Source organism: Jaculus jaculus, chromosome 1, assembly GCF_020740685.1.
Source record: "Jaculus jaculus isolate mJacJac1 chromosome 1, mJacJac1.mat.Y.cur, whole genome shotgun sequence".
Taxonomy (NCBI): Eukaryota; Metazoa; Chordata; class Mammalia; order Rodentia; family Dipodidae; genus Jaculus; species Jaculus jaculus.
In genome coordinates, this window is record NC_059102.1 from 16,670,742 (window position 1) to 16,693,547 (window position 22,806).

Below are 22,806 nucleotides of genomic sequence, written 5' to 3' on the forward strand. Positions count from 1 at the left end.
TTTAGGCATCCAGGTTTTAAAAAGCATTATTGTTTTGTGCTGTTAGGTTTTGGCTTTACTTTGAATTGGTCATAACTTGCCATTGTTGCTGGCCTTTTCAGTTTTCTTTATTGTATTTGCAAAGATATGAGATTAGACAGCTTTAATATTTTATAGGAATAGTTAGTGAGTCTTTAATCTTGAATCATTGCTTTAGATTGTAGCACATGTCATAGTTGGTTTTCAAGACAGGAGTCTAGTTTCTAATTACATCTGGTATTGAAAATGTCAACAACAGTGTCTATAGGCATTAAATTATAGTTTGGTGACTTAAATGTGTTTTCTTATTAAAAAAAAAAAAATTCCTGAAGCAGGTTCTCACTCTAGCCCACACTAACCTGGAACTTACTCTGTAGCCCAGTCTGGCCTGTAACAGTGATCCTCCAACCTTAGCCACCCCAGTGATGGTATTAAACGTATGCGTCACCATGTCAAGCGAAACCATGCTTTCAAAATAACATAAAACGTAAGAAATAAGATTTGTGCCGGGCGTGGTGGCGCACGCCTTTAATCCCAGCACTCAGGAGGCAGAGATGGGAGGATCACTGTGAGTTCGAGGCCACCCTGAGACCCCATAGTGAATTTCAGGTCAGCCTGGGCTAGAGTGAGATCCTACCTCAAAAAACCAAAAAAAAAAAAAAAAAAAAAGAAAAAGAAAAGATTTGATGCTTTAGGGTATATATAATAACATATCACTACAAAACAAATATAATAAATTATTTGATGGGCTTAGGAAGCTGTCTTGGTATAGATAACATCTTCATGCTTAAGTCCATTTTTTTGTGTAAATACCATAATGTGTATGTGCACTCGTGCATGTGGAGGTCAGAGGTCATGTTGGACGGTTTCCTCATTTTGTTTCCACCTTATTTATTTGAGATACCTTATTTGGTTTTCTTACTGATCTTGTAGATCACCAACTCCGGTAGGCTAGCTGGCCAGCAGCCCCCAGGGATCCTCCTGTCTCTTCCCCAGCTTCGGGATTACAAATGAGTGCTGCAGGGCCCAGCCTTTACCTGGGTGCTGAAGATCTGATCTTAGGGTCCTCCTGCTTGTGCAAAGCACTTTACCCACTGAGCTGTCCACTCAGTAAATTTTTCATTAATTACAATGAATTTAAAGAATGAAATAAGCTTAATGCTATCTCTCACTTGTGGGATTGAATTCAGGCCTTGTACATGAGAGGCAAGTGTCCCGCCAACTGAGGTATATCCTGGCCTTTTGTCAGCATCTGAAGTAAAATGTACTTGCCTTGAACTCTCTCGATGCTAACCTTGCTCCCTCTTTCTAGCCTCCCACACTGCACTCCAACACTTCTTAATCAACTGCCCTTCCTAAGAGACCAAGGCTCTTTCTATAGTTAGAGACAGAAGATTAGGAATGCAACAAGTAGAATTAATGTAAAAATATCAACACTATGCAACAGTGGACAAGTATGGATTTCTTCCTGTTTTGAAATAGAGAGAATTACAAGGAAGACTTCTACGTCTCCTACTGTAGAGTAGATGGGTAAAAGAAGTAGGAGAGCAGCTGTTTGTTCACTATGAGCTGACGTGTAAGAGTCCGTGCTCTGTGCGATCTCATGTGCAGGTTCTGGAGGTTACTGTGCTTTTAAGGGCAGTAGGGCATACTATGCTCTTTTAACCTAAAAATCATGGACTGGTAAGTCCTTGGAGGACATTCAGCTAAGATTTAGGGAGAATCCATAAATGAGTTTTTGAAATTATTAGGGTGAGAGTATATTTTTTTCAGCAGAACCAGCAACTTGACATTGGCAACTATTATATGAGCTTTCCATAGAGACAGCCTTACCCAGAACTCTGAAGCTTTACAAATTGAATTTACAGATTCTAGATGTTTATCTTTCAGCTTGACTTTTATGGTACTTTTTCTTCTCTTTGCTGCTGTTTTTGTTGTTGTTGTTGTTTTGTTTATTTTAAGAATTTGCTTCTGAGAAGTGACCAGTTGCTCATCAGGCTTCCATCAGCTACCTTTGACACACCCTTACAATTAGATGTACTTGAGGAAATGATGCCCATTCTCTAAGAAGTACCAGAAAGAGATGGGCAGACAAAAGTCTAATGAATCTGTGCTTTGGAGGGTACAAAGACACTTCTTTTAGTGTTCATACCCATATATTAATACTACTCTCACTTTTGTTTAGAGAAGCTTTTCTTTTCAGATGGCAATGACCTTGGGATGACTCAGAAGGCATCATGGTGCTGAGAAGTGACCGAGGAGAGCTTAGCACTAAAACGTCTCTATCACAACTTCCAAGGTTCAGGGTCCATTGTGGAAGAGGTGGACTACAAAGGACTAAAGTTTTCTGATTGTATATAAGATCTGTATTGGTTCTGTTAAGTTCCACTGCCACCAGCAAAAATCTGGCCTATGAATGCTATTCTCATACTTAAGAGACAGCTTGGGAGTGGTGAGAATGGGATAATTTTACAACTAAGGTAAGGAGAGATGTCTAAAGTACAGGAAGAAGACATGTAAATGCAGGGGCCTTCAAAAGATCAGTCATGTGCAGATGTCCAAGACTGAGGCCAATCCATAGGAATCCTGGCTTATTGTAAAGCCCAGTGACTCCTTTTATTGCCAGAGTAAAAGTTATAACAATTAAATACAACAAACACTTGGTAGATGAAAGGCAGTCTGTTGGGGGAGAAAGCTGTATTTAAGGGAATCACTCCTATGTGATGAAAATGATAAATGAGTATATAAATAGAACAAAAGGAAGCATCAAATGAATTTTCAATTTTTAGAATTGTTTTTCTTTTTATTGACAACTTCCATAATTATAAATGATAAACCATGGTAATTCCTTCCTCCCCCCCACTTTCCCATTTGCAACTCTACTCTCCATCATACCCTCCCCCCAATCAGTCTCTCTTATTTTGATACCATCTTTTCCTATGCAATCTCAAGTATATTATCAACTTTGACGACGATTAAATAGAAAAAGGAATATTGTGATTCAAGTGTCTTAAGCTTGGTCTGGTGGTGCACACATGTAATCCCAGCACTTGTGAAGCTAATGCAGAAGGATCAAGAGTTCAAGGTCAGTGTGGGTGTCTACTTGACAGGATTTAGAATCACCGTGTCAACACATTTCTGGGTATGTCCGTGAGGGATTTCTGGGCTGGGCTACTTGAAATGGGAAGCGTCACTGTAGCAGTGGGCAGTGCCATCCCACAGGCGAGGCTCCCAGTGAGAACAAAAGGGAGAAGGTGAGCTGAGCAGTCGTAGCGGGCTCGCTGTGTGCAGAGTGGGGCCAGCTGTGGCAGCTCCGGCCGCTGTGCCTCCCCTGCCATTGCGGACTTGGCCTGACTCTTCCCTGAAATTAGCCCTTCTTTCCTTACGTTGCTTCTAGTCAGTTATTTTGTCCTGCAACGAGAGAGTAATACATTGGCTACCTAGCAAGGGCTTGACCCAAAACAACAACAACATAAATAAATGAGTAAATGTGTATTGTTTATTGTGCTAGAGAGAAGATTTTTAGATCCTTGATTAAAGACACACCAATATTGTCCTTTTGTTTAGTGATTTTTTAAATTTTTTTCTTACAATAAGCCATGATGATTCCTTCTCTCCTCACTTCCCCCTTCCCAACTCCATTCTCCATCATATCCCCTTCCCCTCTCAATTAGTCTCTCTTTTACTTTGATATTGTCATCTTTTCTTCCTATTATGGGGGTCTTGTGTAGGTATTGCCAGGCACTGTGACATCATGGATATTCAGGCCATTTTGTGTCTGGAAAATTGCATTGTAAGGAGTCCTACCCTTCCTTTGCCTCTTTTCTGCCACCTCTTCCACAATGGACCCTGAACCTTGGAAGTTGTGATAGAGACGTTTTAGTGCTAAGCTCTCCTCGGTCACTTCTCAGCACCATGATGCCTTCTGAGTCATCCCAAGGTCATTGCCATCTGAAAAGAAAAGCTTCTCTAAACAAAAGTGAGAGTAGTATTAATATATGGGTATGAACACTAAAAGAAGTACATACTGAGCCGTTTGGTGAGCATAGTATATACATTTAGCCAGACAAATGCAGGTGTTACACCCCTAGGGCTCTTGACTTCCCCTGTCATAGGTTTTCAGTATCAGGGATGTATTCCCTCCTGTGGCATGGGCCTCCAGTCCAGTTAGAGATTGGTTGGTTTCCCCCATAACAGACATGTCACAATTGTACCTCTTTGTCCTGGCTGGCCAAATTTAAGGCTTGCAGTGTCTACTATTGTTTATTACAGATGATTTCTCTCTCCCATTGAACTGCATGCAGTATGGCTTTTTCCAGCTTTCTGTCAGCTGGTCTCCATGGAGGAGGTTTTCAGCTCAGCTCTAGCAGGATTTCTCAGTGGCCTTGCAGCCCAAGTATTGTGGAGTCTTCAGCAATAGGGTCTTACCATCTATTCCTGGTGGGAAGCCAAGGGCCTTGGCAATGGCCTGTAATGTTTTGGGGGGGGGATCAAGGAACTCCCTAGCCAACAAGCCATTGGAAGGTATCCCATCCCTGTCACTGAAAATTCTCTAGTAGCAGTCTAGTTTCTGGGTATGCCATTATCCAAAAAAGTAGTTTTCCATGTAACTTATTTATATCCTCTTAGATTTGATTAACCCTCTTCCACCTTTCCTTTACTCAGTCTCTTCCCCTGACCTCACTTAGGCCTTTTTACCCCCATTAATCTGTTCTTCTACTTACGTATATACAGTACCATCCTCTTAAGTCCTCGTCTACTCCCTCCCGTTTTATCCCTTTATGTCCCCTTTCTAGCTTACTGGGGACACACACACACACACACACACACACACACACACACACACACACACGGAGGGGAAGGATATGAATGACTGCATCAGGGCTTCCAGCCATTGCAGTCGAACTCCAGATGCATGTGCCACCTTGTAAATATGGCTTATGTGGGTACTGGGGAATTGAATCTGGGTCCTTAGCCTTCTCAGGCAAGTGCCTTAAGCACTAAGTCATCTGTCTAGCCCAGAAAACTTTTTTATTTTTCCGAGATAGGGTCTCACTGTAGTCCAGGCTGACCTGAAATTCACTGTGTAGTCTCAGGGTGTCCTCAAACTCATGGTGATCCTCCTACCTCTGCCTCCTGAGTGCTGGGATTAAAGGTGTGCACCACCATGCCTGGCTCAGAAAACTTTTAATGATGGTATTTTATCAAAAATTCCCCAGACATCAAATTAAAAAATATTTTGCAACAAATAGATGTGGCTTAAAGATGTAGAAAGCAATAAGGATGACCAGCTATAATGGCCCAAATGATTGAGGACATTTCAATTAGATTATTTTAAATTTTGTCGTCAGCACATTTTAAAAAGTTGTTTGAACCTCTGCTCATCCCAACCAACTTTTCAAATGCTCTGTAGCCACCAGTAGCCATGGCTGCTATGTGGAACAGCACGGATCAGGAAGGATCTACAATACATCTTCACATTTGGGCACACCAGTGAGCTTTTCCAAAAAGAGCCAAGTTAAGAGGTACAAAATTAAGGAAGAGCTCTTATAAGTAGGTACATAAGGAAGAATTCTACACTGTTCACCTAAAAAGCTGTAGGATGCTTAAAGAACTTACACTCTATGTCACTGTGCCTCCAAAACAGGAAGCTCAACTTTCCATGAGAGTAGGTAACAAAAAGTAGATTTGTGGGCTGGAGAGATGGCTTAGCAGGTTAAGGAGCTTGCCTATGAAGCCTAAGATCCCGGGTTTGATTCCCCAGTACCTACATAAGCCAGATGCACTAGCTGGCACATGTATCTGGAGTTCGTTTGCAGTGGCTAGAGAGGCCCTTGCAAGCCCATTCTCTCCCTTTTTCTGTCTTTCCCCCAAATAAAATATTTTTTTAAAATATTAGATTTATTTATGCTTATATTGAAACCATGAAATTCTCATGGAGAATTCTTTACATTTCTGTTTTCTATAATACAGAACTTGATAAAGTAGGGGTGGGGGAATTAACTTGAGATAACCATATTAATTTAAATGAGTGAGAAAAAAATCAATATTCCTTAGCTAAAAATATAGAGGTAGGTGAGTGATTATGATTAGTGAGTGTATGTAAATGCAAAAAAGTAAACAATTGGGTAATCAACAAATATTACTGGGCAGGAAACTGGATCTATTGAGTTATGAAGATAAATCTCATGTCCCTGATGATTAATGATGAAAGGATGCTTAAAAGTCTTTGACATTACTGCAGGCTGCATGCTTGCTCATGGATGTCACAAGGGACAGATATGCTCGGTGTATGCTGCATTTTCATTTTGCAGCTGTTCAGTGAATGATTTGGAAGGAAAGGGGGAAAATAATGATTTTTGAGATCTAATTCACAAAAATGGTTCTAATAAATGATATGAATGAATCTACGATGTCTAGATTGGTTCATCTTCCCTGAATGTTCACACAAGCATTTTAAAGCTCTTTGAAGAACCGGGATCTGAAATAATAACATGTAAGGGGAGCAAAGTGCTCCATGCCTAGTGTGTTTGTAGAACATGCCTTCAGGTAGTGTTTTGGGTGTGTTTAAGAAGGATGCCTTCAGGTAGCATTTCCATAAGTTTTTAAAGTAGATGCCTTCAGGTAGCATTTTGGCCCTTAAGGCCAGATGCCTTGCAGGTAGCATTTTGGTGTGTCTATTTAACCATTTGCCATCATATTATCAAAAAGAAGAGAAAGATTAAACCAAATAAAGCTTTTGGGGGGTTGGGAATATCAGTTTTTATGAAAACTCTGGTTTAGTTCAGTTTGATAACATTTGAGCGTATAGTGGGGATTCAATGAAATTTTAGCCATATGTAATGTTTTATAATTTGTCTTCTTAAATAAACCAAATGCTTTTATCTTCAATAGTAAATCCTGTGTAACATTTCCACCTTAAGGTTCATCTTAGTTAAAAATAAGGGATAAATTTCTCTGACTCAGGCTTTCTTACTGTTTAATATGATTGTGAAGTTCTGAGAAAGAGTAGGAACTTGTGTTAAAACGTAGGGTTTACTCCACATCTGTAAGTATGTGAAGGAAACCATTGAATATGAGGCATAAGTAATTTTGTAATATCTATCTCTCCCCTTCTCCCCTCTTGCTTTATCTCTCATGATCCTTCTCTTCAAGAGAAATGAGATCAGCATTACTGTGTATATCAAGTTTTGCTGCTGGTTTAGGATTGTGGTAAAGTTTTATAACAAGGTACTATGGTTCTGGTAAAGAGGAAATAACATTGGGGAAGCTAGAAATGAATATATATATAAAAATGATATTTGAGCCAAGCCTTAATAGTATATGTAGGATTTTGAGACAGCAAGGAGGCCGGCTTATCAGATGGAAGAAATGATATGCACCCTTCCCATTCAGACTGATAGTGCTGAGTAGGGCACAGGGAGGTGGCCAATTTGGCTAATGAATATGACACATGGGGATGAAAGGAGAGTCTACACATGAAAATTTCTAGCACAGCATCTGGTACATAGGAAATAGTCAATAATACATTTATTCAGTATGTAAAATCAAGGATGACTTGGCAAGAAAAAGACTTGAAATAGTAGAGCTGACAGGAAATTAAAATTCTAAACCAGGATGGTGATAACAGAAATGAAAGATAGAGTCAGGGTAGCTTGGGATACCCTCTGCTATCATGAGAAATGAAGCCAGAAAGACCACAGTTTTGAGCAGGAGGGAGGAAGAGGAAAAGATCTCATTCTGTAAGCTTGATTTGAAGTTATAGTAACTGTCAAAGGGCAGGTCAACAGTAGAGGATTTTTTTTTTTTTTTTTTTTGATCTGCTGGGTTCTGCTTTTGTATTTTCAATGTTACCATTTCAACTTTGTGTTTTAATTTTTTTTTTGTTTTTTTTTTTTTTGAGGCAGGGTCTCATTATAGCCCAGGCCTACCTAGAATTTACTCTACCATCTATCTTATGGTGGCCCCCAACTCACACTGATGCTCCTACCTCTGCCTCCTGAGTGCTGGGATTAAAGGTGTACACAACCATATCCGGCTTGTTTTAAATTTTTATTGATATGTGGGGGGATGGGTTGGGAAGAGGTGCATGCCAACATCTCTTGCTGCAGCAAATGCATGTACCACTTTTGTTTTTGGCTTAAGATAAGTGCTGGGGAATTGAACCCAGGGCAGTAGGGTTTACTAGCTTAATTGGTGAGAAAACTCCCCATCCTCTCTTACTTCAACTTTTAGTGAACTTTTAAGTTGAACACATTATTTGTGCTTTATGCCTAATTTGGTTTTTTTCTTAGTGGATTAAGAAAAATAATGGTTTCACAATTTAGTGTTAAAATTAAAAAATCATTTATATCTTGACAACACAAGGGATCAAACCTAGGGGTTTGCACATGTTAGGCAAGTGCTGCACATTGAATTGTATCCCCAGCCTTAAATTTAATGATAATAGCTATAAAGCTTAACATTGCTTTATGTTCTGTTTCTCAGTACATTTCAGTTTACTGTGATCTAAGTAAAACTGTTTGACTCAGTCCCTTTCTCACAAGCCAAAACGTCCTTTTTAAGGCATGGTAGTGCCTTCCCATAAAAACTTACTTCACCAGACAGCTCATTTTTTGAGTTATGCATAGATGCAGAATGTGGAACTAGGTCACAAAGGGTTCAAGAACATGTTAAGAGGTATTGTCAGAGTTAGTGCAGTAAGTAGTTACCCACCTTATTGCCCAGAAGTACCCAGTCAGAAAGAGTCAGCATTTATAAGATACTGCCATTTCTTCTGGTCAAGTTTTAGACCTGTATATGCATTAACTGTTTAGTCTGCATGGATCAGTCCCAAAAGACATAATGATGATAGGCATGTTATCATCTTCATCTTACATGTAAAGGAACCAAGACATGAAAAGAGAAAAGGCCCAGTTGGCAAGTGGTAGACATTCTGCACCGCTAAGCTGAGCGACCCACAGCTGATTTTCTGTACTGATGTTGATGTGAAGTAACAAATCTGCTTTAAATGAATGAGAAGCTAGGTTGTTCTGAGTCACAGAGGAGTGACCATAACTAGGTGTCACAGTCAGCTTCAAGGTGCTGGAATGAACTTCCAAACCAGGCACAAGATATGTGAGGAAGGGATTTGTTGAAGTTTACCGATAGAGGGGAAGTTCCATAATGGCAGAAGAAGCTGGACCACTTCTACAGGTCCATGCAGAGAGAAGTAACCATCACTATCACCACAAGCAAGAGCATTCCAGGAACATAAGGCAGTGTTCTGGCACTTTGTGTATCTTTTGCTGGAATTCAGATCTGCCTGCAAACACACCTTAAGACTGGACCCTAGTATTTGCCCCCAGTGACACATCCTCCAGCCAGGCAGCTGGAGATCTAAATTACAAGTTCTAATAAACTCTTGAATCTACTGGGGGACATCCATTTTAAACCACCACACTACAGAACATGGATTCAGGTTACCCTGAATGGTATGACCCATCCTGGAAGAGGATATGTATACTTTGATAGTCACAGAGCAACAAAGAAAAGTCATGAATTAATACATGTACCAATTTCACTGATGGGAACCATCAGGTAAGTAGGCCCACAGCAAGTTAGAGGAATTTTCCTATAAAGATTTCAGATTTTATCTCATAACATATTTAGAGTTATAAGATTGTTGGAGGCTAAAGGTATACTTAGTGGCACATTCTATGAAGTTTACAGCTTACATAATAGTCAAGAAAATGTTAGACCAGATACTGAAGTTAAGATAGCTAGCTATAAAAGAGCCTACAATATCCAGAAGGAATTTTGGCTGTGGACCTACAACATTCTATCTCCTCACAATAAATGATGTTCTAGTCAGTTGCTGCATATTAACATACCTGCAGCTTCTTCAGAGAGCTTACTTCACATTACAATTATCGCTACAAATTGTACCCAGTAAGCCTGGATTCAAATCCATATTCTTTTATTCTGTTCTATGGCTACGAGCAAGTTCTTTCATGACCCTTAAAATAGAGGAAATTATATCTGCCTTACAGGGCATGGGGTTTGAATGCATGTCAGACACTTAGCACACTGCCTGGCACCCAGTAAAAACTCCTGTTTACTTCTTCGTGTTAGTGCTGACATTCCGGGTGTCTGTCTAAGGACCATGCCTCATTCCCTTCCCTCAAATCCTTTCCATGAGAGGGCAGAATAAAAATCTTCATTATGGGCAAGTACTTTTTTAAGATAAGAGACCAAATAATGATTTGAGAACATCAGCAAGTTTACTTCAGGGTTTTAGGAGGAGGATGGATTATATGAAAGGATGTTCTTTGTTAGAAAAGACTTAAGTAGGTAGGGGTAAGGGATGTCATGTCTCTACCTTATTTTCAAATAATTCATGAAAAAATACGCAAAGGGAGGAACAAGTATGGTGAAATTTTAGTCAGGAAATACAGGTTCATAATAAGTGGGAAATCTTTGTTACATTTTAACAACTTCCCTGTTGCTCATGAAATTATATCAAGATGAAAATAATTTTTAAGCAAACCTATCTTTCCATGAGGCTCCCCCACTTCCTTTGGAAGATGTGAATCACTTTGCAGAAGTGTAGTGTTAATGAAGGTGAAGGTTGACTTGGTGATTCAAAGTAAGTGCCGTTTTTGTTTGACAAGGGAATTAAAAAGGGCAAAAATATTCCATGCTCTTGTTTCCATAACAACCTCAGCCTTTGCCTGCTTTTCTTAGCTTCTTAGTTCACTGGAATCTTTGTATAAAATTAAAATTTGTTTCAAATCAAAGCAATAATAGAGACTTTAATTGGATTTTTTAAAATAATTTTTATTGGGGAGAGAGAATTGGCACACCGGGGCCTCTAGCCACTGTAGTCAGACTCCAGACGCACGTGCCACTTTGTGCATATGTGCGACCTTGCATGCTTGCAGACCTTGTGCGTCTGGCTTATGTAAGATCTGGGGAGTCCAACATGGGCCCTTAGACTTCTCAGGCAAGTGCCTTAACTGCTAATTAGATTTTAAGAGACAAATGAAGAAACCTTAAGTGAACTAATTCATCATACATAACTATTTTTCTAACAGCCTTCCAACCTAAATGGCATCATTTTTTTTTTCCTTAGCTCTCTTATGTCTTATGTATTTGTATAATGGAGTTGACTTTTTCAGGGTATTTCTAGATCTGTGTTGTCTGTCTGTAGCTGAAAGATGCAGTTCTAATTTACCCTCCAGTTACTTTAGAGGTGAAGTTATCTGATGACCAAGTTGGCATTCTGTTTTAAAAGTCCTTACTTGTATTTTCACCCTCAAAGAAGTCTTTCTGAGCAAGGATTTTGGAAATATATTTATTCTGTTTAACATTTATGTTCAGCTTCATTTAATCCTGGCTCTACCTGGTATGGTAAGTATGACAGCTTCAGGTTGCTGAGATGAACTTCCAGATAGGGCACAGTTATGGAAGAAGGGATATTTATTGACACTTACAGATCCAGGGGAAGTTCCATAATGGTGGAAAAAGCTGGCCTGCCTTCACAGACTGGAGCAGAGAGAGGAACTAACACCATCACCAGCACAAGCAAGTGCACTTCAGGAAGTCCAGGCAGAACTAAAGCACTCAACATATCATTAAGCTTCTAGATCCATCCCCACACCTCAGGGCTGGATCCTAAAATTTGCTCAGTGACACCTCCTCCAGCCAGGTGGATACAGATCTAAATTACAAACTTTAAAAAAATCCTGAATATGTTGGGGCCAGATTATTTAAACTACCACAGTAAGATATTATGAGTGGCCTCTTTGCTATAACTTGGATATAGTTGGAATGGATGTAATTAGAGGTAAATGCTTGTCCCCAGTTTGACAGTGTAGGAGCTGATTTAGAATCTTTATGACCTGGGGCCTTGTGGGAGGTCCTTAGGGCACAGAGCTGCCCTCAGAAAGAACTAAGGTAGCGCTCTCCTGCTCTGCTGTGTGACCTGTCTCCTGTACGTGTTCCCATGTAATAAGGAAGAGATCCTGTCATGTGAGCTTCCCCAGAGCTAGTGCCAATGCATACCATTGAACCCCCAAAACCAAGCTAAGTAAACGTTTTCTTCATAGTAGCCTGCCTCAGGAATTCCTGCTATCACAACTAAGAACTGATACATCTATCCCTTTTACATTTTGAAAAATTTGAGGGGAAATTACAAGATTGCTTTGTACTCAGTTGGGTTTGGATTCTGGCTCAACATACTAGTTTTGTCAAATTAAGCAAGTTTCATACTGGCTATGCATACATTACTGTAAAGTTTTATTTAATATTTTTCTGCTTTCTGCCCCACTATCCAACAAAACAAACAGAAATCATTCTCATGATGAATTGGTCAGGAGTTATTTGATAAAAATATGTTCCAAATATACCTAGGTGTAGAAGTTTTTGTTTTGTTCAGTGTTATAAAAATTTCTATTGATGTATTATTAAAATATATCTTTTGCTTATCTATAAACTATATAGAATTATGTTTGTATTTAAAAGAGATTAAAAATCAATATTCCTCCCCCCCATGGAAGAACAAGGCCTGCCCACTGAGTCCAAGACAAAAAGAATGTCAGTGTGTGAAAGCTCTTAAAGTCTGTTTTGGTCATTATGAAATGCTTTTCAGGATTCATGATCATGTAACTGAAAGGTTTCTACTTGTGGCTAATATTGGGAATGTTAAATGCAGGCTATCTGTACTCTTGTGTATGTATTGACACCTATAATTTAGCTCATGCAATTGCTGCCTAATGATCATGTGTCAACAACTCTTGATAATTGTTAAACATTTGTGTATATGTCATAAAAGCAGTATTTCTACTCCAATAGAAATTTAAGTTGGTTGTGGCAAAGTTTAGGTCAGTTGACGCAGATTAAGTCAGAGAGTACATACTATGTTTATAATTGTTTGAGATAATACATTGAGTTTAATGGATATTGAATAGGACACTGTGCCCAGCAAGCTAGAATCTATTAGGGAGAAACAGATACTCACTAAAACTAGTAAAAACAAACAAACAAAAACCCAAAGTATTTATTTTTATGAGACCTGGGTGTTTTTCTGAATTTCCAGGGCACTATTGTTGTGGGGTCTCTGCATAGAGCATGGCGCAATCCAGGCCTTATTAACAAACAAAAACTGTAGCTCAAACTCTATCAGGCTGCTCCATCTATTCAGCACAGCCCCCAACCTCCTCTGCTTCTGTCCCTGGCTGTTCGTGGGCTTTGGTCTTCATTCTAGAGACTGGTATTCTCCATTTCCCAGTCCATAAGAACACTCACAGGTTCCCATGACTACATTTAGGTTCATTATACTCAAGGAATCTCTGCATCTGACTTCAAAGTATACAAGTGGAAACTGATGTATCTGGTTACAAGTGAGTATCCCTGCCTCATCTAACAAAGCAAGACAATCCACTGTTGTGTAACATACGTGTCTGTGCTTACTATAACCATATGTGCTATTATCTCAAATGATAATTGCAGGTGAGGAGGATTGGAAAACATTGGTATATATATATGATAGGCATATAGTAAGCATTTAATAAGTATTACTAATATAATTTCTTCTTTCTCTTAAAAAATCAGTTCTACCCCAAAGTAATAATTCAGAAACATGCTTATAGTAAATAGACATTGACAGATGGTGCAGATCACATAGAGTTACTGCATGGTAACATGCTCTAGGCTTTGTATTTATGGGCAGTCTGGATACATGGGGCTCTGTGTTGTGTCTGTAAATGCTGCTGCTTCTATCAAAACTGGTGTGTTAGTAAGGAGAGAGGTTTTCTAATAAATCAATGCATATGGTCTTGATACTTTTATTTTTTAATATTTTGTTTATTTGTTTGAGAAAGGGGGTCAGATATATATAGAGAGAGAGAATGGGCACACCAGGACTTCCAGCCACTGAGAATGAACTCCAGACTTATGTGCCACCTTGTGCATCTGCCTTATGTGGTTACCAGGGAATTGAACCTGGGTCCTTAGACTTCACAGGCAAGTGTTTTAACTGCTTAACCATCTATCTCTTCAGCCCCTTGTTTTGATACTTTTAACTTCTCAGCATGTCTTGGATGCCATCTCTCTACTCTATACAGTATACAATAGCCCAGAATGATAAGGTCTTCCATTCCAACTCCTAGACTATCTAACTTATTGTGCTTTCACACATAAGCAAGTGCTGTTACTTCATATGACACCTTCCCCAAGTCACTCACCCAGAGGCAGTCATTGCCTCCCTTGAATTCCCATTGTAACTGTATCTGGGGGCATGCTGTGCTTCAGTCTTGGAGTATAACTTGCATACTCTAAAGTGATGCTGACCACTATTTAGTACTGGCCATGACACTGCCAACTCTCACAAAGACGGGTCCTGGCTGTTTGAACTGTCTTACTCTAAGAGTTTTTATACTTTTCATCACCACAAAATTGGGCATGCAGGGTTTAGCCTGAAATTTCCAAACATTCCATGATGACTGTTTAAAGGGGAGAGGTGTAGTGGCCCCACATTACTTTCCTTGCTGCTCTGGTCTTGATTCCTGCATGGGACAGTGAAGGTTTTCAAGCACAGAAGGTAAACTTCCGCCATCTCCAAGGGTTTTGAGTGAAGATTTTGTAGACGTTCGTTTGCCCTGTTTGTAGCTTAATTTTTGGTACCAGCAAGGACTCAGATCTTGGTGGAACTTTAAACCAGCCAGTCACTTGCCTGGAAGAAAGGAAACACTGTGACGGGAATTGGGAGTGACTTGATCTACTTCATATGAGCTCTCTGCCTGTGTTTATTGTCTCACTCGTCGTGAGTACGGACCTCAGCACGAGCAGTCCAGAGGACGCTGTTCACCTTGTCCACTTTGCTCTTCATTGCTGCTAGAAACACAGTTTTTCTCCTCCTTTCCTTCATGTCTGCCTCAATCTATTGTCTTTACTTCCGTGCATAAGTTAGCACTTTGGCAGGATGAAAATTCAGAATGTTACGAAAAAGCAGATAATTACCACCATGAGTATAATTTTTTTTAATTTTTTCTTTTGTTTTTTGAGGTAGGGTCTCACTTTAGTCCAGGCTGACCTGGAATTCACTATGTAGTCTTAGGGTTGCCTAGAACTCACGGTGATCCTCCTACCTCTGCCTCCTGAGTGCTGGGATTAAAGGTGTGTGCCTCCACACCTGACTAACCATGAGTATAATTTTGACTCTTTAGAACTACGTTACTTCTAGCAGGCTCAAACTGACTGTGTTTTAGCTTCCTAATCTGGATCCTATAAAACTGCATTATTGTTTGAATGCTACAGTGGATTCTAATTGTCCCAAGGTAATGTTTGTTCTGAGTTGTCTTTGCCTTGTTATTGAAGGTACGTGCTGAGTTCATTCCTAGTAGTCTAGTTTTTAAATTTCCTTTTGCATCCCTGTTTTTGACTAGCTGTGTGGCTTACTAACAGTGGTGATAATACTGAATCCTGATCCTTTCCAGAGCCTCATTCCTAAAATACCTGTTATTTACCAATGAAGTTCACAAAGGTTACCACTTGCCTAAAATCAAAGGCAATGATTATTTTATCCTAAATATTTCCATATGAATTTTCTAAAAACAGAACATTGTATACAATTAAGTAACAATTATCACACTTAAAAGAGTAATTCCCTAATTTGACCTAATTTTCAACCTACATTAAGATGTACCCAGTGCACCATGTGCCATAGATTTCTGTAGCTTTTTTTTTTTAATCATGTTTAGTTCTTATCAAGTTTCATACATACTTAGCAATTACAAGATGATGATTTTCTACTCTGACATTCTACATTTATTCACTGGTTTGTTTCTGGCACGAGTGAGGGCAGAGTGTAAAGGAAAAGTCACCTTCACCTAGGTGTTAGGAAGTACGGAACAGATGGATCTAACAAGGTACTTTTAAAAGCAGCACTTTTATATAAATCCTCCAATTAAAGCAAAAGCTAAGTTGAAAGAGAAAATTCTGCTGCTGGTACCATAAGCTAAGGAAATTATAAACAGAAGTAGCTTTATGTGTGTATCGCTGCTCTGGAGGCTGGGAAATTGAGAGGGCCTGTGAGCTTTGTCATAGCATGGCGAAGGGACAAGTAGAACATCCATAAGACACAGGGGCCAAAGGGAGACACTTAAGCAAGCCCTCTCTCTCCGTAACTAACTCATGCCTGCAAAAAGGTCATTCATTCATTCATGATGGTGCCTCTGTCATAACCTAATCACTTCTTAAAAACCCCAACTCTCAGGGCCTGACAAGATGGCTCAGTGGATGAAGTGCTTTCTGTGTAAGCGTGAGGACCTGAGTTTGGATGCCCAGAACCCACGTAAAGGCTGGATGTTGTAGTACTAGCATCTCAAACAAGGTGGAAGGTGGGGACCAGCACTTGATAGGCATAGCAATTAAAGTTCACTGTGGTTTTGGAGGGAATATAAACTATAGCAACCTCCAAGAAAAAAGTCTTTACAATAAGTAATCAACCTTAATTATTTATTGTTACAAAGTAGATAGAGTGATTATCCACTTCCATGGTAGAATTTAGAAGGTAGAACGTTAAAAATAGGAGAGGTGATAGGCTAAAAGTCCAAATATCAAGATAGGGATTGTCTAAGCTAAGGAACGATGTATAGGGCTATAACGTAGCACGTGAATTTAGAGTTCCAACTAGCATTGTAGAAGAGCTGAAAACAGTGCTGTAGCTGTCTGAGTTATACAGGCTAACACCCTTGTCTTTTCTGATAATGATGGAAAGTCAGCACATTGTCCAAAGTTTGGTAGATTAAAAGTATTTCACTGTTAGAAAAAAATATCTCTCAGATCAACTGAAGACAGACTTCGTGGCTTTTTGAGACAAGGTCTCTTTTTTTTTTTTTCTCTAATCATGTCTTATTGAATCCAATATCTATAGTAACAGTTCTGTGTAATTAAGAGTCAGTATACATTTGATTGTCATAAATTAAATGGAAGAACTCTTCCTGATAGACAAATTGAAAATTTAAGGGTTCTGAGATAGGGATCTGTATATCTTGGTATAGTAATAAAAAGTTGTCATATTTTGAGGAATTGTCCATGCAAAAGAACCTTTTACTTGCAAGTAATGACAGTTTTAATTCCCTTTGCACATTTTATGTTTTTCCTCTTTTCTTCATTAAGCTGTAACTCCCAGTGCAGTATTGAAGGGGTAAGAGCAAAACTGCTGGCTTAGTTTCTCATTAAGGTAGAAACATGAACCCTCTTTGAACTGTATGTTGTCTGTAGATTTTTGTAGACATGTGTAATCAGGTTTGCTGGATTGCTGAATATAGCTAAGCACATTGTTGTTCAAATATTAATATGGCCATTTCCATTGTTCATGAATTACATTGATTTCTGAGTGGTAAACCAGCTTTGGTTTCCTGGAATTAACTCCTTTTATTTTATTTATTTATTAGAGAGAGAGCGAGTGAATGGGCACACTAGGGCCACTGCAAACAAACTCCAGATACATGTGCCACCCTGTGCATCTGACTTGTGTGGGTATTGGAGAATTGAACCTGGGTTCTTAGGCTTCACAGGCAAGTGAACTGCTAAGCCATCTCTCCAGCCCAATTATCAACATTTTGATATTGCTATTACTGGACTGTGTTTCATTTTTTGCCTATAATTAAATATTTGAGACAATGGTGTTATCTTTGTCTAGATTTGGAAATCAGTGTGACATTACATTGACATAAGATTTAGAATATCCCTTTTTCTTTCTTTCTAAAAGATTCTTGATATTATATCTTTTAAGAATTCACCTGTGATTGGGTGTGATGACTGATACCTGTAATCCCAGCACTTGTATCTTTTGGGAAGCAAATTTTTCCAATTCATTTACATGATCAGATGTGTGGGCAATGTTGATGTGTTACTGCTTTATCCTGTTGCTGTCTATAGGACCTATAATGACTAGCTCCTTTTTAATGATTTTAGTAATGCATGGCTATCTTGTGTTGTTGTTTTTAAAAAAAAAAAATTTGCAGGCTGAGAGAGAGGAGATGAGTGAGCACGAGCACCCCTGCCCGTGCAGAGGAGCTCGAATGCGCGCTCGCCCTGCACTTGCCTTTATGTGGGTGCTGGGGAATTGAACCCTTGCTGGCAAGTTTACAAGCAAGTACCTTGTAACCACTGAGCCATCTCCCCAGCCCCATTTTTCTCCTTTTTCCTTTAAATATTTTATTTACTACTTCAGAGAAAGAGAGAGTGAGGAACAAACAGAGAGAAAAATGGGCACATCAGAGCCCCCCTGCCAGTGCAAATGAACTCCAGATGCATGAAGCACTCTGTGCCTCTGGCTTTACGTGGGTATTGGGAATGAACCTGGCCTGTCAGGCTTATCAAGCAAGCACCCTGAATTGCTTCGCCATCTCTGTAGGCCCCTCTTTCCTTTATCAGCTTACTCATTTTACTGACCACTTCATTGAATCAGCTTTCATTGATTTTTTTTTTCTGTCTTTTATTTTCTGTTTCATTTTTACTGTTCTATATGCATTTCTTGCTTCTGCTTTGGGGTTTTAAATTTCCTAAGGTAGGAACTCATGTAACTCATTTTAGATGTGTTCCCCCATATGATACAAGCATTTGAAGTTACAGATTTCCTCTAAACACTGATTTAGGTGAGTCCAGCAAATTCCTCTGGTTCTCATTTATCATTTCAGTCAAATTTTTACAGTTTGCCTTGTAAGTCCATCTTTAACTCATGAATTATTTAACAGTATGATATTTTATTTTTAAAGTTCTAATTCAACATGATTTATAATATGTATATTGCATGGTATATTCAGTAGTTTTTCATAACTTTAAACTATTTAAAAATAGTCTTTGTAAAACTAAAAATGAGAGACAATTATATATTTTTCACTATTGTTTAAAAACAGTAGTTTTTCCCCATGGAGCTGTCATTTTTGTTTGAAAACGTATGCTTATCATCTGATTAGTTTTCTAAACTTTGTCTTAGCTTTTATAACTGTATTGTATGATATTCATTTTAAGTGCATTATTCTTTTGGGGTTTTTTTTGTAATTTATTTATTTATTTGAGAGAGAAAAAGGGAGGGAAGAGAGAGAGAATGGGTGCACCAGGGCCTCCAGCCACTGCAAATGAACTCCAGATGCATGCATACCCTTGTGCATCTGGCTTATGTGGGTCCTAGAGAATCAAACTGGGGGATCCTTAGGATTTGCAGGCAAAACACCTGAACTGCTAAGCCATCTCTCCAGACCCTCTGTTGTGTTTTTAATTAAGAGCTCTTTTAGTAATCTTAATCTTGAGAATCACTAACACAATATAAAAATATAGTTATTCCTATTTCAGGAATATCAGAAGTATAATTTCATAGTTAGATAAATCAGTGTAGGAAACTTAAAGGAAAAAAGTAACAAGGTTGTGAAAAAGTAGTAACATATTCTGTTTCCCTTGTAAATACAAAAATACTTTAATCCCAGCACTCGGGAGGCAGAGGTAGGAGGATCGCCATGAGTTAATTCCAGGTCAGCCTGGACCACAGTGAGACCCTACCTTGAAAAAACAAACAAAAAAAAATACAAAAATAGTAGCATTTGCTAGTGATCATTAGTAAGAATAGGGGCTAGTTTAGTATTTTCTCTAGTTTTTTCTACTGAAAAAATTAGTTTTCTCTTCCATCTGGGATTTTTCATTCAGTTGTCATCCTAAGCCCGGTTGTCATTTTTAAACTTTATAGCACTCAGATTTATGCAAATTAGTTTCTTGCCTATTTGCTACCCTTAACTTTTGTAATTTATGAAGATGCACATTCTAAGTTTTAGTTTTGTCCTTGTACTTATTAAAGAATGTATTATTTGAGCCAGCCATGATGGCGCACGCCTTTCATCCCAGCACTCAGGAGGCAAAGATAGGAAGATCACCATGAGTTTGAGGCCACCCTGAGACTCCACAGTGAATTCCAGGTCGACATGAGCTAGAGTGAGAGCCTACATCGAAAACACAAACAAGAGAGTGCATTATTTGGGATGGAGAGATAGCTTAGCAGTTAAGGCATTTGTCTGTGAAGCCTAATGACTCATGTTTGACTCTCCAGACGCACAAGGTGATGCAAACATGCAAGGTCGCATGTGCACACAAGATGATACATGCATCTGGAGTTTGATGGCAGTTGCTGGAGGCCCTGGTGCATCAATTCTCTTTTTCTCATAAAGTTTTTTTTTAAAAAGAATGTATTATATTTCTGGATGTGAAAAAATGTGTCAGTAGGGCTTTAAAGTGTCCTTAAAAACAATTTCACAAATCCTCTCAACACCAAAACTAAAGAACAACTTCACTAAGGGTTATTTTTACAAGCCATCATTAATTAGAAAAATTAACTTTCTAGCTGACTGAGATTTATATTTTAAAGTTGTATAGATAATGATATATTTGGATTACATATTAGCAGGTTTTAGGCCAAGTTTTTATAACATATCCTCTAGACAGTTCTTCTGAAATTGAGCACAGTTATCTGGACAGGAGGTAGTACTCTGTCCTTCCTTCCCTTTCTTTCCCTTTTCCTCCCTTTCATTTCCTTTCCTCCTTATATTTTGTCTTGTCAGTGAATTGAATGAAAACAAATAGCATGGTGCCATTTTTGAAGTTTACAGGTGATTTTACTCTGAGATATATATTCCTGATATTGGATAACAGAATCACCTGCAGGAGTTAGAATAGGGCATCTCACTAATCAGGTCACTTTAAGTACAATGTAGATGTGAACTTTCTGTCTTTACCCCCAGCAATACAGTTATTTCTCCACAGTGAATGAGTTCCTGCCCAGTCCTCTCATCCTGAAGGATGCTTGACTCTCTTAATGTGAAATGACATATTATTTGCATATTCTTCTGTGTCTTACACCTTCTCTAGGTTATTCACAACCACCTGTGCAGTGTAAATAATTTTCAGTCTGTATTGTGTAAGCAGTAGTGGCAAGGAATACGTCTGAACATAATCATTACATCCGAATATTTTTTCAAAGAAACTTTTTTAAACTTTTTTATTTATTTGAGAGAGAATGAGGCAAAGAGAGAGTACATACATGTGAGTGCAAATGGAAGTGCCAAGGCCTCCAGCTAGTACAAATGAACTCCAGAAACATGCACCACCTTGTGCATTTGACTTATGTGGGTCCTGGAGAATTGAACTTAGGTCCTTAGGTTTCACAGGCAAGTGCCTTAACCACAGAACCGTTTCTCCATCCCTTGTCTGAATATTTTTGTCACATTATTGGTTGAATATAGATTCAGAAATATAAAGTGGAGCTTGGAAAGCACATTTAAAAACAGTTAATTCATTTTAAATTTGAAAATAGCAGAATTAGAATTATATTCACAGCATATGTTTATATTGATAGTGTGTCGGTTTTGACACAATTTTCAATCTTGTATTAAAACATATATTAGCAAATGCAAATTCAACAGTAGTTCCATATAATTAGGACTGGTTTTCCTTTTGCTTTTTTCCAAATGTTCTGCTATGAGTATGGATCTTTAATAAAGGAAGTGTTAGGCCATAATCTGAGAGTATATTAATTTATATTATTGTGATTCCTTTATCTCTCCTTGAGCTGTAGTTATTACCACCATTATACAAAAGTCATAGTTAACTGGTGTTCTTAGTATCTTAGTGTTATCTCACTGGTTCATTTTTTGTCACTCTATCAAAGGTTGAATTGATCAAAGGGAATTTACAAAGTGTTGGACTTACACTTCGCCTTGTCCAGTCATCTGACGGGTGTGCTGGCCACGTCCTCATTGAGACTGTGGCTCCAAATTCGCCTGCTGCAATCGCAGATCTTCAGCGTGGAGACCGGCTCGTTGCTATTGGGGGTAATTATGCTAATGCACAGTGTCATTCACATGTGCACAGAAACCAGAAAGTAGATTTAGAGGGGTTTCTCCTCCCTTCCTTCCTTATTTTTAAAACAAGCATGTGTTAATGTGATAGTGGAATGAAAGAATAAACTTTATTACAAATAAGAATATGAAGGATACATGCAAATGCTCTTAAACCATGCATACCATTTTACTCCTTATTTTATAGATTTTTATAAAATGTGCATACCATTTTACTCCTTATTTTATAGATCTTTATAAAACATGCATACCATTGTACTCCTCTTTTTAATTAAATTATTATACTTATTGAGGGAAGTAAAGAGCCAAGGAAAGGAGAATGCATACACTCACATGGCCGGACAAACTGTGAAAAGGAAGTTCAAAGAGCTCCTGCCATACAGAGAGAAGGAGGGTAAAAGCCCCTAGGGAAAGTAAGGGCTAGGGGGCCTCTGCCCTCCACTCAACCCGGCTGGACTAAGCCAAAGGGGAACCCACCAGCAGCTCGGAGGTGCAGGAGAGGTCAGGAAGCACAGAGCTGTACTCCTTTTTTTTTTTTTTTTTAAATAAATGTTTAACCTACTTCATCGTTAGACCACTTTAAAAAAATTATTTATTTGGAAGCAGAGTGAGTGAGTGAGAGTATGTATGGCCATAACAGGGCCTCTGGTCACTGCAAATGAACTCTGGATGCATGTTCCACCTTTTGCATCCAGCTTTATGTAGGTACTGGGGAATCAAACGTAGGTCCTTTGGCTTTACTGGCAAACACCCTAACTGCTAAACCATCTCTCTAGCCCAAAAGCTACCTTTCTGTCCAACCACCACCATAGTGACTATACCCTAAGCTGCCCTTCATGTAAGACTAGAAAATAAACAGAGAGGAGCTAGTGTTCCTTGACCAAGAGGGTACACTTAA

General features: G+C 38.8%; 1 protein-coding gene across 1 annotated transcript in view; it reads left to right on the plus strand.

Annotated features, from left to right (window-relative positions):
* The window catches only part of Pdzd8 (PDZ domain containing 8), a 75,138-nt gene that overhangs the window by 46,819 nt on the left and 5,513 nt on the right, over positions 1-22,806 (plus strand). Inside the window, exon 4 of the mRNA XM_004659302.3 lies at positions 21,719-21,881. Within this exon, the coding sequence (XP_004659359.1) occupies positions 21,719-21,881 (163 nt within the window). The remainder of the gene's footprint in view (positions 1-21,718; positions 21,882-22,806) is intronic.